This window comes from Alligator mississippiensis, chromosome 1 (genome assembly GCF_030867095.1).
Source record: "Alligator mississippiensis isolate rAllMis1 chromosome 1, rAllMis1, whole genome shotgun sequence".
Lineage (NCBI taxonomy): Eukaryota > Metazoa > Chordata > Crocodylia > Alligatoridae > Alligator > Alligator mississippiensis.
Genome location: NC_081824.1, coordinates 146877094 through 146893875, shown reverse-complemented (window position 1 = coordinate 146893875; position 16782 = coordinate 146877094). Strand labels below are relative to the sequence as shown.

Sequence of the window (16782 nt, the reverse complement as noted above, 5' to 3'; positions counted from 1 at the left end):
TTTGTAATCTGTATGTGCTTGAAATCGTGTACCTTTTCATTAGACATAACTCTCTTGCATATAGTATTTTATTGGCCTTTATTTTTTTTCTTTTTCAGAATTATCTATGTAAACAATGTGTTTTTCTTTCTAAGGTATGGGACTGTTGTACTGGTGTATTAATATACCAATCAGCAGTATTAACAGGTAAGGCTTTTGTATGACTTTTAAATGATGTCTTAATAGTTTTCCCATTTTATTTAAGATCAATTTCTTTAACTGATTGGGAGGTGGGTTGATGAAAATAGCTTCTTTTTACTCCAATTCAAGAAAACACTTAAGCACATGTTTAAGTTTGACTGGCTCATTCAGGATCATACATTTTGATGCAAAGGATGATTTATGTATGGTATAAAAATAATTGCAAAATAATGCAATTTTTTTTTTTTTATCTAGCCTTTCCTTTGTTAAGTCTTTTCATTGATGAAGAAAAGAAACAGATTATTACTGGATGTGCTGATGGGCAGGTAAGTTAAGCAAATATAGTAAAAAAATTAGTTCAAACACAAACCGTGTATTAAAGTATTCTGTGTATCAGGATGCTTTGTAAGCTGAGTTTTTTAATTGTTACAAAGATTAATTAGTCCACTTCACTCTTTTTTAACTTTAATTGTATTGAATTATTATAGAATACAACTTGAGCCTTATAACTAAATGGAAAATCTTGTATGTGTACAGAGAAATTATAAATTTGTTTTTGTTTTAAAGAAGGCTATGTGAAAATGGCAGTCTTTTTTTTTATTTTACAGTCAACGTGACTTGTAGCCTGACCTGAAAGTATGAAAGGGATACTCTAGTTTCACTTTGCTAGGAGTCCTTGCTATCCATATTTTAGTTAATCTTTAAACATACTACTTAAAAAAAATAACATTGTGCTATAATAGTAAAATGTTTTATTTAGCTGTTATTCAGTTCAGTGGAGAGTGAAGACAATGAAAGCCTTGACTTTCATGATGACTAAGATCATGTCTACACTATACAGTTTTGCTGGCAGAGCTGTGAGTGTGTCTAAACTCTCAGCTCCCCTGTGGTAGCAGAACCTATTTATTCTGCTGACAGGGCTACGTCTGCTCTGTGAGCGACAGAAAGTTACTGCTACCACCAAGCAGTAAACAGATGGCACATATAGACCAACCTATGCTTTTTCTAGCTGCCACAGCTCCCTCAGTGCCTGGTGCCTACAGGATGCACCATACATCCTGCTGGCACAGCTGTTGTAGTGGAGCCACATGGAGCTGTGAGAAGCCATGTGAGTGCATATGTGCTTTGGCAGCTTCCCTTTGGCAGCTACCATGCAGAAGTCTTGTAATGTAGACAAGCCCTGAAAATTAATTTTGTAATGGACATATATGACTTGTTAAGATCCTGCTTGCAGGTTCCCAGAAGTTTCTGAAATATTTTATAACTGTTTGAGAAAGTTAAAATGGGAGGCCTTCAAAGTTGCAAATGGGAGTGAAAAGTAAATCAATTTCCAAAGGTATGTCTAAGCAAGAAAATATGCCAATTTTGCAGTGAAGTTGTATTAATTTATATGAGTCACATTTGTTAAAATGTAGAATTTGTCCTCTGGTATAACTCTGAACTGTGCATAAGTATTATCTTTGGCAAAAAAAAAGAAGTTATTGTGACTGTTGTCATCTTTCTCTTTCAGCTTTGGATCTTCAGTTTGATCAGTGGGCATAACTACCGCTGTGTGGTCCATATCAACGTAAAGAAAGAGATAGAAAGATTCTATAGCAAAACAGGAAAATATTTACAGCAGTTTGGTAATATAGTGCTTTCACAATGTTTTTCTGAACTGTTTTAAGCACAGTTTTAACTGTTTAGATGTTCTGACCTGTTTTAATATTTTAATGGATGCTCTTGTATATTACTGAATGCATACTTTTCCATGCTATGGAGGTTTTATAAATAGAATTGATTGAATGCTGATCCTCAGATTTTTATCTGCCACTCTCTTTGGATGTGGTAAGAATTATACACATCTATCTGTCAGGACACTTTTAGTGGTACATGCATATCAAATGTTGTATTCTCTGGGGATATTTGTTAGAGCTTCGAGAGAACTGAATTGGGCCATGTAGGCTGCAAACAGAAGATGACTTTGTGCGGCTATAAACATTTTTATGGGGGTGCAAGGCCCAAGCAATCATATACCTATGCTCCTTGTTTTATCACAAATGCCCAGAATTGTGGCCATGACAGTTGATAGTAATAATTTGTGCTGCTTTTCTGTGGTGGACATCTGTTTGCTTATGGCTGGAGAGCATGAGCAGCCTGGAGCTACACATGCTCTCTGGCTATCCCAGACATGTAGTCTTGGGGCTTCAGGGGCCTGATCCTGTATGCCCCTGGAAATCATCTATAGTTTCCCTTGCTTGCAGAGATGTGCCCTGGGTCAGGATACACTAGTGTGATATGCATGCATGGGACATCCCTGCTGGGAGATTCCTGGGGTGCATGTCTATAAACAGTAGAACCCAGGGTTACAGTCATCCCATGGGATCAGGCCCCTGAAACTCTGGGAATGGCAGGGGCCAGACCCTAAAGGACAACAAGTAACAGCTGTGTTGATCAATAAAGTAGATCAACTGTATATCAACACACCCCTGGCATAGCTGATCCCACTCCAAGGACAATGTCTGTTTATACACTTGTATATCTAAAAGGTGTGTTTCTTTGTTCCCTTCTAAAATTTTAAGGATCATTCTTTTTTCCTATGTATTTTTCCTCCCACATCAGTGTTTCTATAATGTTGCTCTGATGTTGACAGGACTGTGTGTCTGAGATCAGTTGTTTCTAAAATAGCAAGAACAAGTGGCAATGTTTTAGAGGGAAATGAGCCTCATTTCATAAGACTCTTAGCATCTTCTGAAGCAAAGGACCTACCTCCACAATCCCACTGTATACAAATGCATTGTGCTGCCTCTGATATGCCTCCAATTCTAGATTCAGTTTATATATTTTTCTCTATTTCACTAGTTTCTGATAACTAGTGGTTAGTGTTTCTCTTCCCTAGGTGAGATACAGAATAATTTTAAGCTTTCTGGCATAAATGACACGAGAGTGGAAGAAACAGTGGAAACATCATTGCCCATCCTCAGAATTGAACACTGTGACAAACCATCACATACAGACAAAGAAGAAAACTTGTAAGTGCTATAAAATGTCATTGAATATTTCGTTAAAAACCACATTTTATTTCTCAAATTACTTTCACTGCAATTACAGCCTCATGGTACAACAGTAATATTAATTCGTTAGTTGAAAACTTGAGTGGCTTATCCTTAATTTTGAATGAGGAAAATAAAATGATACAATATACAGAGGATAATATACAACTTTGAACAGCAAGAGAAGAGATTTGCAGAAAGGAAGAGATTAGAAGGGAGAAAACTAGAGATTCACACTAATGCCAAGAAGAGGTAGACATATATAATTTGGAGCTCCTTAACAAAAATTGACTGTTCTGTGAGCAGAAATTAGAATGGTGGGTTCTCTCTTAGAAGCAAGGATAAAAGTTTAAAAAGATTCTTGAAGGGAGCAGGGAAGAATCCACTGATCCATCCTTTGTTTTGGGACAAATGAATTGAAGATTCCTTTTTGGAACAGATCAAGGATGACTATTCAAGACTAGGGAAGAGTTAAAAGAAGTGAAGGCTCAGGTGATCTTCAGTGGAACTTTTCCAGTTTCTAGCTAAGGAAGGCAAACGTGAGAGAAGATAATGAAGATTAACACATGGCCCAATGCTATAAGGAAGGTTTGGGGGTGTTTGATCACTGGAGTGCATTTACTGAGAGAGGGCTCTTTTGAAGAGTGGACTTTACCTGAATATCTGGGGAAACAACTTTCTAGAAACACGGCTGGCATAACTTATTAAAAAGAATTTTAAACTCTGTAATGAGAGGAGGATGTTGGGAGAGACTTGTATAATTTTCATGCCTTGTTTTAGTGCCCAGCAAGATTAAAATCAAATAATAGGGTATGAGCAGTAAGAAACAACCAACATGTTTAGATATTGGGAGACTGGACAACAAAATAGAGAAACTTGATCTGCTGGTGTCGGATGTGAAATCATGTTGCTGATGGTGGTGGCGGCAGCAGGCCCTCATGGCCGAGGATGATCACTCCCATGGGTCAAGTAAAGGGTTGCCGATGAGTCTGTTAATGGCTAAGAAGGCTGATTTTAAAGCCATAGACTCTCTGGAAGATGCCAAAGGTGGTGGTTAAAGGGAGGGATGGACTGCAGATTTTTCAGTTTTGTTTCCTTTCTTTCTGTTTCCTTCATTTTTCTGCGTCCAGGGTGAGACGGTTTTCTTCAAAGATGTACCTTTTCTCACAAGGCATCCTGGGCTAGTTTTTCCTAATTTGTGTTGTCACTGCCACTTCTTAATGTTTGCCTTAAGGGTGTCCTTGAAGCATTTTCTCTGGCCCCTGTGTGTCCTTTGACTTTGGTTGAATTGGGATTATAGCAGTTGTTTTGGTAAACATACATCAGACATCCACACATAATGTCCTGTCCACTGCAACTGATATTGAATAATCAACTCTTCCATACTGGTGGTGTTAATGTTGGTGAGGACACTGCTTTTGTGCAGTGATCCTCCTACTTGATGCTGAGGATCTTTTGGAAGTAGCAGTGGTAATGGCATTCCAGCCTTTTCAGGTGATCCCTGAAGGTCACCTAAGCTTCACAGCCATAGAGAAGAGTCGGGATTACCACAGTTTTATATAGTAGGAGCTTCGTTTGAGTCCTGATGTTATGATAATTGAAAACATGATTCAGTGTTCCAAAGGCAGAGCTGGCACATTGGATTCTGTACTGGATCTCTGTGTCAGTGCTGGCCTTCTTTGAGAGATGGCTGCAGAGGTATGCAAATTGTTCAACATTCTTCAGCTCTTGTCCATCAGTGAGGATCTTAGCTGAGAGGGAGGGGGGAGGTTGGTGGGACCAGAACAAGCTGGTGAAGCACCTTTGTTTTTCCATTGTTAAGGGTCAGTCCCAAGCACTGATACGCTTGAGAGAAGCAGTTAAGGGTCTTTTGCAGGTCCTCCTCAGTATGTGCAACAACAGCACAATCATCGGTATACTGAAGTTGCACAATCAAGGCCAAAGTAACTTTGGTTTTGGCATGGAGGCAGGAGAAAACTTGTACTTGATGCCAATGACATGTGGCAGACTGTCATAGATGAGCATCTTGATGTCTGCAAGAAAGATAGAAAACAAAATTGGTGCGATCATGCAGCCCTGCTTGACACCAGTTCGAATGAGGGCTTTGTAGTGGAGCCACTGCATAGGATGGAGGCGGTCATCTGGTTATGAAAAAGTCTTAGTATGGTGGTAAATTTTCCTGGGCAGCTAAACTTCAATAAGATCTTCCATAAAGCCTCACAGTTAACAGAGTCAGAGGTTTTGGTTAAATCAATAAAGGCCATACACAGTTCCCAGTGTGGTTCTTAGTATTTTTCCTGGATCTGCTGAGGCACAAAAATCATGTTTATGGTGCCTCTTGATCATGGGCAACTGGTGCCTCTGGAGTCTGGGGGGGCACTTGCAGAAGCCAGCCTTGGTGGCGGGGACAGGGCTGGCGAGCACCCACAGAAGCCACCAGTGGCATCGGCAACAGGGATGGCCGTTGGTGGGGCATGCCCCCCTTCCCCCCCCGTCGCCTATGCTCTTGATGGTCTGAAGCTACACATGAGATTCAGGAAGGATTTCCTCAGTAACAGTGAGCAGAATTCGAGCAAGGATCCTCCCAGCAATGGAGAGGAGGTTGACATCTCAATAGTTTCCACAGTCGGCCTTATCTCCCTTTTTAAAAATGGTGACAAGATTGGCATTTCTTAGGTCAGGAGGAATTTCCTCAGTGTTCTAGCTTTTGAGAAACTGTGTGGAGCTTGTTGGTCTTATTTTTCCCATCAGCTTTGAAGACCTCAGCTGGTATATCATCAGGGCCAAATGTTTTATTGTTCTTCATCTGTTTTATTGCCTGGTGGACTTCTTCAGAGGTCATTGGACTGGCAAGTGCTTCCCTTACTGGATACGGTGGGATGGATTTGATGGTTTCATCAATCACTGTCAATTCTCAGTTCATAAAGCTTTTGGTAGTGCTCCTTGTAGTAGTGAGATCAGTCACGTCCATTAGGGTTGCGATGAAACATCGAAAGCAACCCAGATCAATCCGAAGACAGTACAACATCAAATGCCTTCAGACCCCTAGATACTGCAAAGCCCTCCAAACACATTTTAGAAAGAAACTTGACAACCTTAGGCCTGGAAATTATAACACTTTTGTTAAGGAAGATTGGCAAGCTGTAAAGGAGACCATCCATGAGGCTTGCATAGAATCAATTGCCTTTATCACCCCACTGGTCTATCAGGACTGGTTTGACAAAACAGTGCTGAGATCATAGCCATTCTCAATAGGAAAAGAAGAACTTTCTGATACAGGCAAAACCATCCTATATCCAGTCAGAAGCAGGGAACTTTTTAACAGCTTAAATCATGTTGTGGAAACCTAGTGATGTAACTATGACAGCTAGAACATAAATATTGAAGGATATGCACTGTTCAGGAACATGAGGAAATAAAGGGTAAAGGTGGTGTAGAAGCATTGAATGTTATGCCAAAAAGTAGTGATAAAATGGGTTTTGCTAAAAGTGTGCTGAGTTAGACCTTAGAAAGAATATTAAAACAAAAGCAAATTGTTCAGCTACATAAATTGAGAGAGTAAGAGAAGAAGCATGACTACTATGTAGTGAAGCTAGGGTAAAGATTAAAGATACTCTGGGTATGGACAAAATCTAAATGAATAATTTGTTTCAGGTTTCAGTGAGGAGGAGGAGGATATTGAATATAAAGGAAAGGCAAAATAGATGGTGGGGATAAGAATATGAGAATGGAAATTGCCACAACTGATATAGAAGCAAACCTTGAGGATCTTAAAACATCCAAAATAGGGGGACAGATAATCTCTATGTCAGAGTTCTGGAAGAATAGGCACATGAAACAACAGGCCTGGTGGCAGGAATTTTTAAGACAAGGTTCCTTGGGTGAATTTGATATCTTTTATTAGACCAACCCAAATAGTTGGAGAATATTTATTAAGCAAGCTTTTGGGTTCAAAAACCCGAAAGCTTGCTTAATAAATATTCTCCAACTATTTGGGTTGGTTTAATAAAAGATATCAAATTCACCCAAGGAACCTTGTCTGCCTATGTCCTTAGACCAACACGGCTACAACCTAAACCCCTGCAGGAATTTTCAATACATTTATCAAGTTGAGAATGATATTATGTTGCAAGGTACTTGCAGGTCAGTTTTTTCAATCTTTCTTTATATAAGCAGACTTCTGGTCTGTTAGGCTGATTCCAGTAGTTTGGAAGGCTTTAGAATTTTTTTAAAAGGACAATTAAAGTCATGAAGAAAAATGGAAAATTAAATAAAATGCAATGTGAATTCACTAACAGTACCTTATAAGAGATTAACTACATATTTTTCTTCAGTAAGATAATAGATTTTCAAGACAAGAAAGATGAGATCTATTTAATTTATTTGGACTCATTTGTAAAATATGAGATGCTATTTTATGGGACATTATTAAGGAAGCTGAGAGAGAAGGAGATTAATAGACAAACTGTAAGATGGGTGAGGAACTGGTTTAGGGTGAGATGACAGCAGATAGTATGGAGGGTGGTAACTAACAGAGTTCCCCAAGGATCTGTTTTGGGACCAGTCTTGTTTTCTATTTTTATTAATGACTTTGGGACAAAAAGTGGAAGTGTACTAATCAGTTTTGCCTATGACAGCATTGGGAGTTACTGACAATAGAGAGGAGGACTGGAATACAGTGAACTGGAAGACCTTGAGGACTGGAATAACAGAAATGGGATGAAATGCAGTAGTATGAAGTGCAAGGTCAAGCATTTGGAGAATAACAACAACAATTTCAAGCTAGGAGTTCATCTGCTGAAAGTGTCTGAGAAGAAGGACCTTGGTGTACTAATTGATTATAGGATGATTGTGAGCCACCAAGGTGATATAATCATGGAAAAGACAAAGGGAACACATCAGGAAAGGTGTTTCCAGCTGCGATAGGGAAGCATTAGTGCTGGTGTTCAAGGTACTGAAGAGACCCCATCTGAAACACTGTATAGTTCTTGTCACCCATGTTCAAGCCAAATGAATTCATATTGGAAGGTGTGCAGAGAGGGGCTACTAGATAATGATCAGGAGAATAAAGAACTTACCTTGTCTTATTTTGCCAAATAAAATGAAAGCTCAGAGAAAAGTATATGATTCATATAAATCAATCATGGAGGAAACACTAGTGAAAGAAATAGTCAAGCTAAAGAGCAAAGTCGATGCAAGAAGAAGTGGTAATAAATAGATGAGTGTTGTCCAACTGGTGGCCCACAGACTGCATATGTTCTTTGAATAGTTAGCATGCAGCCTAGGGGCATCCATCACAACTGCCCCCCCCCCAATAGCTTTTGCTGTGTCAGCTAGGTTTTTTGGGCTCCCCCTCCCTCCTTAGGCTTTTACTTCTGCCTCTGCTTCTGGGAGCAGGGAGGTGCAGTGAGAGGGGGCTGAGGTGCCTGAGCTATGTTGTGGGGAGGGTAGGGTGCCCATGCTACGCTTATGGCAGGGGAAGAGGCTAGGCTGTTTGTACTCTGCATGAGAAGGGCAGGAACCAGGCTGCCTGTACTGCAGGAAAGTATGTAGTTGGGAGGGGAGAGGGTGCTGCGCATGGCAGGGGGAAGCTGGACTGCTTGTGCTGGGAGGAGGCGGGGGCGGCTCCCCGTATGGCACATGTGGTTTGGGGGAAGAGGAGGTAGGTGGGCTACCCACCTGACATGTGGTTGGGAATGGAGTCAGTAGGGAGTCAGTCTTGCCTGCAAAATGCATGGCTAGAGGAGAGGGGGAGCTGGGCTGCACACATTGCTGGTGCAGGGGGAAGCCAGGCTGCTCACCCTGTGCATGTGGCCAGGTGGGGTGTGGGAGATGCGAGGTTACTTGCTGTGCGGGCCGGGAGCAGTCCGAGGCCCTTTTTTCGCGCAGCGGGTTATGGCCAGCAGCCCGGACACGCCGGGTTGGGGAAGGCAGGCGGCACTCTAGAATTAGGCATGGAAGCGTAATGGTTGTTTAAGATTGTTTACTTACACCGTAGATGGTCGCGGTGCAGGCTGGAAAACTTCCAGGAATACTTCGCTTAAATCCTAGTTTAAGGACTCAGACAGAGCTCTGGATTCACTCCCACGAAGTTTGCTAGGCTTCGTGGAACTTGTGCACGCAGGGAAAGGGTACGTCGAGGATTTCACTCAGCGACGGGGAGAGGCTAGAGGCTGATCAGACCCCTGATGCCTTCTTGATATTCACGCTGGGTCCAATAGGCTCCGCAGCGCTTAGAGATCTTCACGAGACGTGAAGTCTCCTCCTCCTGATGTTCGTGGAGTCCTCCAACTTGGGCGGAAATCGCTCAAGCCTCTTATATGGCTAGCAAGCCAATCGCTAGCCGCCACGTAGGAATAATTTAGAACTGACCAATGTTGGGGCACGAATTTAAATACAAATGGCGGGAACTCCTTGCAACGTGCATTTCTGTGCTGCAACGAAGAAATGCACCCTGCAAAGAAAGCTACAAACGGCGGGAAAATAATTTAGCAGTGCCAAAGCACACACAAACAAAAATCACACCCTTGGGTTGTGACACTTGCATGGCCAGCGTGTGCACCTCCCCCCCCCCCCAAAAAAAAAGATCTGCCCAGAAGTTGGACAGCTCCAAAATAGGCCCATTAATTTTAAGGATCCTAAGCCATTAGAGGAGTGGGGTTCTGGAATAGCCTTCTGATAGGATTAGTGGGCCTCAACCTAACCAGCTTTATGGTGCAGTTTGAGATGTTTATAATTATATAAGGTGATGCCTTTCAGATTAGAAGAATGAACTCAGGCTCCTAAGAAGTCACTTCTAGTCCTACGTTCTTATGATTGTATTTGTCATCTTAGCTACTGCATCACAGTGAGAGCTCAAGTGCAATTGGTTATTGACCCTAACATCCTAAATCCTTATTACTTATCCATTATTCATCCAGTATTTTAGAATTTAATCATCCATTTTATGGCATAAATCATTTTTGTTTCTATATGCATGACCTGACATATTTGGAATGCATGTCCATTTTACCAAACAGTCAAAATTGGTCTGCATAAATGACCCATCCCCTTTATTATTTGCCATTTCTCCACTCTTTGTGGCATCTACACACTTCACTGAGGGTAATTTTGTATTTTCTTTTGGATCATTGATAAAAATAATAAAGAGCCTTAGAGTAAGAATAGATTCCAGTGGTACTACTCAACGGTGGGCGACTCCATGTTTACAGTTACTTTCTGGATTCTGTATGTCACCATTTCTTGCTTTAATATGATCTACACTTGTAACTTAGTTGGTATTTTAAAAACAATTTTAAGTAGAAGTCCATCACAAAGTAAAGTCTAAGTAGCAGAAGCATTAAAGTGTTACAAACCACGATTAAACAATTTTCCTGCTCTGTTACTTTAAAGAGGTTTAACTATTTTCCTGCTTTTTAGAAAAGGAGTATTGTATATCTGTGGTGAAAATGTGCATACTAAACTTTTTAGCTTTTTACTTTTCCATATCCTCACTTCAACTCCTGTGACCTTATTTTACAAGCTGAACCCATAGATCTACAGGTTATATTTGGAATATAAATCTTTGATTCCTCTATGCGTTACAGGTATTGCACAGTTAACTGGTTAATTGTGTAATTACCTTAAGAGCAGCTACACTTGCAAAGTACTTATTACATGATAGAAAGTTCCAACCAACTATAAAGTTAGACCTCAGAAATGTGTACTAACTTTAGCTGGTTGCTATCGAGCTTTAGTTTGCATGCATAGCAGGGACTCCCTTGCATCTAGGAGCTGACAGGCTCCCAGCTTCAGGAGCGCACCATGCCCACAATGAAGCCTCTGGGCTCTGGGGATTGAGGCAGCTGTAATTTATAGGGCTTGGAGGTGCATAAAACCCTTTAGTCCTAGGAATCAGCATGCCTGCAATCCCCAGGGCCCTGGAGTTTCACACACCACATAGCCTGGGAGATCATGGCTGCTGTGAACCCTCAGCCTTTGAGGTGTGCGGGACACCCCTGCCACTGGGAGCTATCTCAGTTGAGGGGGCTCTCATCTGTGGTACTTGCTTCTTTGCTAAGCAAGTAGGCTCCCCCTACACCAGCAATAAGGCACAATAGCATCTAATGCACAATTCCACAATTGCACTTCCTGCAGATTAGATCCCATTTCACCTTTACCTGCTTGTGTGGAGGGGAACTTTTAAAACATCAGTCCAGGTAACAACAAAACTTTGTCAGTATTTGTGAAAACACATATTTATGTTGTAATAAGCCCATTGCCCAATTTATAATTCTTTCCACCAAAATGGTGACTGAAATTGTAACAGATCAGTCTGTTCCCTTCTGTTTTTGATTGCTGGATTCCCTTCTGTTTTCGAGTGCTGGATTTCATTATATAACTACGTTATTATTTCCTTCACACACAGACTCATTTGGATATTTCCAGATTTGTTCTGGCTTTGCTACCATGACTTTTTCCCTCAGTTGTGCCAGTTCTTCTCATATACTTACTGTGTCCAAAGATATCTATATTTCAGTTGCCGTGGACGGGTTCATATAACACACTCTTAATGTTAAAGATTATATGTGAATGTATGTATTGTTTTGCATATATGTTTTGCATGCATAGATTTTACAGTGCACTTCCCTTGGCTATTGCAAAATAATTTTTATGAGGAAAAATATTACTCTTATTTTAGTTTGGAACAGTCAAACAATGACATTTTTAAATCCATTTGGGTTAATTAAAAAAAAACAAACTATACCAGCTGATTAAAAATGTTGCAGTAGGTCAAGGTAATAAAAAGTAAGCACAAATTCTGATTGATAGCAGTGGGCCAGACACAATCATTCCCTTAGTCAGATAGTGTTTTACTAAACAAGGGGTTTCAATGACTGGTTACCTTACATGTTAGAAATTTTAAAGTCCTTTTGCTTACTGCATACTTAAAATGTCATTGACTCTTTAAAATTTTTCTTAACCTTTCTTCCCATGTAATTCTGGTTGTAGGTGAATAATAAAGTTTTTCTGTTAATGTTTAAGCCATATCTATGGGTATGAACAGGCATTTAATCTCTGAAATTTGCAGCACTGGAAAATATGGTGAGAAGGGGAGCATACAAATGTTCCAGCCCCTGGCTGCTCCTTTGCTTCCTTCCAGCCCCCATGGTAGGCAGGCTTTCTCTAGCTGATGCTTTGTTGGCATCTGCCTCTGTCTCTTGCCCCCCCTGCACAGGCCTGAGCCACCCCTGTCTGTGCAAGGGGTGGGAGGCAGATGCAGTACAGCTGGATCTTACCTGGACTAGGACCCAACTGTAGGAGAATGCTCCTGTACTGTGCACAACTCCAAGTCATCCTAGAGCTGCGCATGGAGTGAGAGGCAGCAAAGCTGTACCAGTGTAGTCAGGGATGGATCCAGCTGTGGGAGAATCCCTCTCGCCTTGTGCACAGCTCTAGGGTGTCCCAGAGCTGTGTATGAGATGGGAGGCAGATGACCCTGCAGCTGGAAGAGGAATCCTTCTCCTTTTGTTGCACAGACTGGGGGTGATCTGGGTTTGTTCAGTGGCAGCAGGGTCCCCATGTGGCTCTCTGACAGCTTGCACTGGGTAGGTTACCAGGGAGTCAGCAATCTCTCTCTTGGAGGGAGGGATGGAGAGCGAAGTACTATTGGATACTGGGAAGTATCCCATTTCTGGGAGAAGTATACTGGTGTTCAAGCTGCTGTGGGAGAAGTGGAAGTGGATGTGCTGTCATTTTTTAATGAAAGAGCCAGTTCTCTCCTGGGAAAATTCCCTTTAACAGCTATAGGCTCAATTTTTTAATTAATTAATTTTTTTTGGCAGAAAGGCTTGTCGCCCGGCATAAATATAACACCTGTCCATAGCCTCTGCCATCTCCCTTTGGGACCTGGGATTGCAGCCTAGGAAATAAGCCTTGCTCACTTGGTTCTATTACAAGCACACCCAAGCCTGGCGGTAAGGTAGTGTATACGGTAGTGTCTGTGGCTCGGAGCTGACCTGAATGGGTACTGTGGTCATGTTCTCAGGCTTTTCCTAAAAAGAGCGCCTGATAGCAGCCCATCTATCAGCTAGGAAGTCTCAGGGCCTGAGTAGGTGGGTAAGATGCTAGGAAATACTGGAGGTTTCTTTTTAAGGTTTTGGCAAAATTGACAAATTCCAATGGAGCATTCAGATTCTGTCAAATCAACATTTTCCAGTGGAAGTTTGTTCAGCTGGAATATTTTTTTGACAACTCCATCCCTAGGAAGTCATTCCACTGGATGACAATAATGCAATCATAATTATTGGGTTAAGAAAAAGTTTTGAAATTAGAGGTTCACCAATACATCAGTCTGATATCGGATCGGTACTGATATAAAGAAAACTGACTGTACTGGATATCGGCCCAATGGGGCCAATAATTTGGCCGATAAATACCTGTGCTGCGCGCAGCATCACTCAGACAGTGTGGAGAGCTGCCAGCAGTGTGGAGAGCTGCCTCCAGCTGCTAAGTCTAGTGTGGTGGAAGGGGATGAGAGGAAAGGGGCGTGGGGGGGACAGATCAACACCACCCATGGTGGGGGGGGTAGGGGCAGGTGCTGCCCAGGCAGGGTGGAGGGGTGGAGCTACAGCTTGTGGTAGGGAGAAGTGGCTTCTGCCTCTGCTTGCACCCCAGGAGGGAATGGAGGGGGGCGTATGCCCCCTAGATCTGCATAGGGGGGGGTGGGCTGCAGCTGGCGCTGTGCGGAGCTCTTCTCAGCGAGGGCTGGGCTCAGAGTAAGTGCCAGCAGCACCTGGCACAGGCCTGGCTCATCCCGGTGTGTGGGTGGAGGTGAGGCAATGAGCTGGGGCAATGTCAGGTGCTCAGTGGTGGCAGTACTGGGAGCAGAGTGGCAGCTAAATTTGGTGTGGATGCAGCATCCTCCCAGCATTGCTGGTGCCTGCTTTGAGCCCAGCCCCTGCTGAGAAGAGCCCTGCGCAGCCCCGGCTGCAGCCCACCCTGCCCTGCACAGATCTGGGGGGCACATGCCCGCCCCCCCCCCCCCCCGGGGTGCAAGCAGCGGCCTCCCCCCCATGAGCCATGGCTCTGCCCCCTCACCCCACCTGGCGCCTGCTCCTGTGCCTGCCCCCTCCCTCACCATGGGGGGGGTGTTGATCTTCCCTCCCCGCTCCCCTTCCACCATGCCGGACATATCAGCTGGAGGCAGCTGTATCGGAAATTGGAGCGGTATCAGCTGATATGCCTCCTTAAATATTGGCTATCGGTATTGGCCCCAAAAATCTCTATCAGTACATCCCTATTTAAAATGGAAATATATTGATGAAAATTAAAAACATTTAAAAAAATCATATTATAACTGCTATATTTTGGAAATTATAAGAAATTATTTTTGGAATGATGGAAAACAATTTGGTAGTACAAAGGAAGAAAATATACAACAGTGAAGTAGATTAGAATTACCATCTGCTCTATCCCATGAATCTTCCTTGGTTCTTTGATTAAATTGTACTGTTTCTTTTAAACCTAAAGATTTTAACAATTACAAAAAAATCAAAGTTGTAGCTCTTTTTTAAAGTTGTAAATCTTGTCTAATTATCTGCTGAAAGTTTTAATTTTTAAAATATCTTTTAATTAAAATTCAAGTATCCATTTCCATCTCTTTGTGATGAAAATTGATGTGGTGGTAGTGAGATGGGAAAGAGAATACTTACTCTGTCTCTTGAGTTAAAAAGATACTCTTTCTTTTCTATTAAATTAGTTTTCCTGCTGTGATTGCCAGATATTTATGGATAGGAAGCTCTACTGGTTTGTTCATAATTAACTTGGCAAACTTTGAAATAGAAGCTGCTTTACATTATAAAGGTATGATCCCATTGAATTTGACTAGTTTGATAAGATTTAAGTATTTGTTTTCCCCTTCACCTGATCTGATTTTGATCTGTTCTAAATAGTATGAGAAGAATTGGTATGTTAACTAGTAGAGTAAAATGGAAAAATCTGTAGTTCTGTTTTAAATATTTTAAATCATGTACCACTCCTTTTCATGGTAGTCTTGAATTGTTAAGGAAGTTGAATTAGCATACAGTATTATTTAATAGCTATTAATTAATTTACATTTTATTTTGGAATTCATTATTAATAGATTTAATGGTGAGATTGTAGTCCCAGTAACTCTGGTGTAATCTGGGAGCATCTTCATTGAAGGTAATGGAGTTCTGCTGGTTAAAGTTGGAGTGAAAAAACATTTAGGCCCCATATTTTCTCTGATTTTAAATAGCATTTTTCATTAGAAAAATAAAATACAATTTCACAATGTTGTCTTTTTTGGGTAAAGATTACAGCGACCTCAGCATTCAGTTTGCTGGATCATGTGTACTAACGAGGAAGGCTGTTGATGGCAAGGTGAGTACGCTATTGACATATTTGTTAAACACATGTTTAAATATGTAGTAACTTTCAGTAAGCAGATGATTGTCAGGGATGGAGTGCAAGTACACCTTTTTTTAAAACTCGTTTTTAATGTTCTGGATGTCTTGTTATCAAAAAGTTAGAAGCACAATTTGCTTTATTTGATATGAATTGCATAGTACTTTCACTGAACGTAACTGATTCTACTGTATACAAGTTAAAAATCCCTCTCATAAATATATTGTACAAGCCATTTTAAATATCCTTTATCTAGCTTTTGGTATGAAACTTGGATAGTTATGTCCAGTACAGGAAATTAAGGAAGTGCAGGTGTTCTGGTGTGGAATAGTTAAAAACCTTCCTGGCCATTCCTCAAACAAGCATCAGGACATTATCCTTTCCAGTTCTTCTGAGAAAAATAGTGAAATATATTTGACTAGGGTGTCATGTTTTTGGCATTCAGGTGTTTGCCCACTTTTATGCTTTAGTCTTTGCTGTTCTGTTCATTTTGCCCAGAACTGTGAGTGGAATCCAGGCCTTTATTCCAATTTTAAGATCAGCAGTATGTTTTATTTAAATGGTGGCTGCTCCTAGCTTACATACACTCACTTACTCACTCATTGCATGTAGGACCCTTTTCATGTCATTCTCATTGGCAACAGCATGCTGTAAAGGTGAGCTGCCAGCAGGTGGAGCGGTTCCTGGATTGAGGGGAAGGCTCGTGTTTCCTTCCACGGCAGCGGTGGCCGCCCCCCAGGCAGCGCTCATCTGCAGGCATCTGGCTTGGGCAGTCCTGGGGGACACCACAGCTGCAGAGGGAAGCACTGAGCGCCTGTGCAGCTCAGACAGGTAGTCAGGCTCCAGGGGGAAAAACAAAAGGTCAGGCTCCCTGCCTTTTTTTTCCTGTCTTGTGCAGAGCCTGCTTTTCCAGGCTGCTGCCAGGCTGTCTGCAGGGCTTCCTGCAGAGCCCCCGAGCTGCATGGAGCCTGGTGCTTTGCTCCGTAGTTTGTAGGACAGCACCCCAAGTCATTTAAGGGTGCATTCTGCCTAATTTGCTACAGCGGCTGTAGTTAATGCACAATATACCACCAAGGCGTGCAAACACTGACACCATTAAAGTAGTGCAAAAGCACTTAGCCCACTTTAAAGTGTTGTGCACACATGCCCCTCGTTTCGTCTA

At 41.8% G+C, this 16782-nt stretch overlaps 1 protein-coding gene across 5 annotated transcripts in view; it reads left to right on the top strand.

Annotated features, from left to right (window-relative positions):
* Positions 1-16782, top strand: part of WDR27 (WD repeat domain 27) — a 261844-nt gene that overhangs the window by 19475 nt on the left and 225587 nt on the right. For all 5 annotated transcript variants that reach the window (XR_009455736.1, XR_009455738.1, XM_059715159.1 and 2 more), the window contains exons 6-11: positions 135-186; positions 436-506; positions 1691-1805; positions 3059-3191; positions 14953-15056; positions 15529-15596. Coding sequence is in view for 3 of the 5 variants with exons in the window: in XM_059715159.1 (XP_059571142.1) it covers positions 135-186; positions 436-506; positions 1691-1805; positions 3059-3191; positions 14953-15056; positions 15529-15596 (543 nt within the window). In the remaining 2 variants the exon portion in view is untranslated. The remainder of the gene's footprint in view (positions 1-134; positions 187-435; positions 507-1690; positions 1806-3058; positions 3192-14952; positions 15057-15528; positions 15597-16782) is intronic.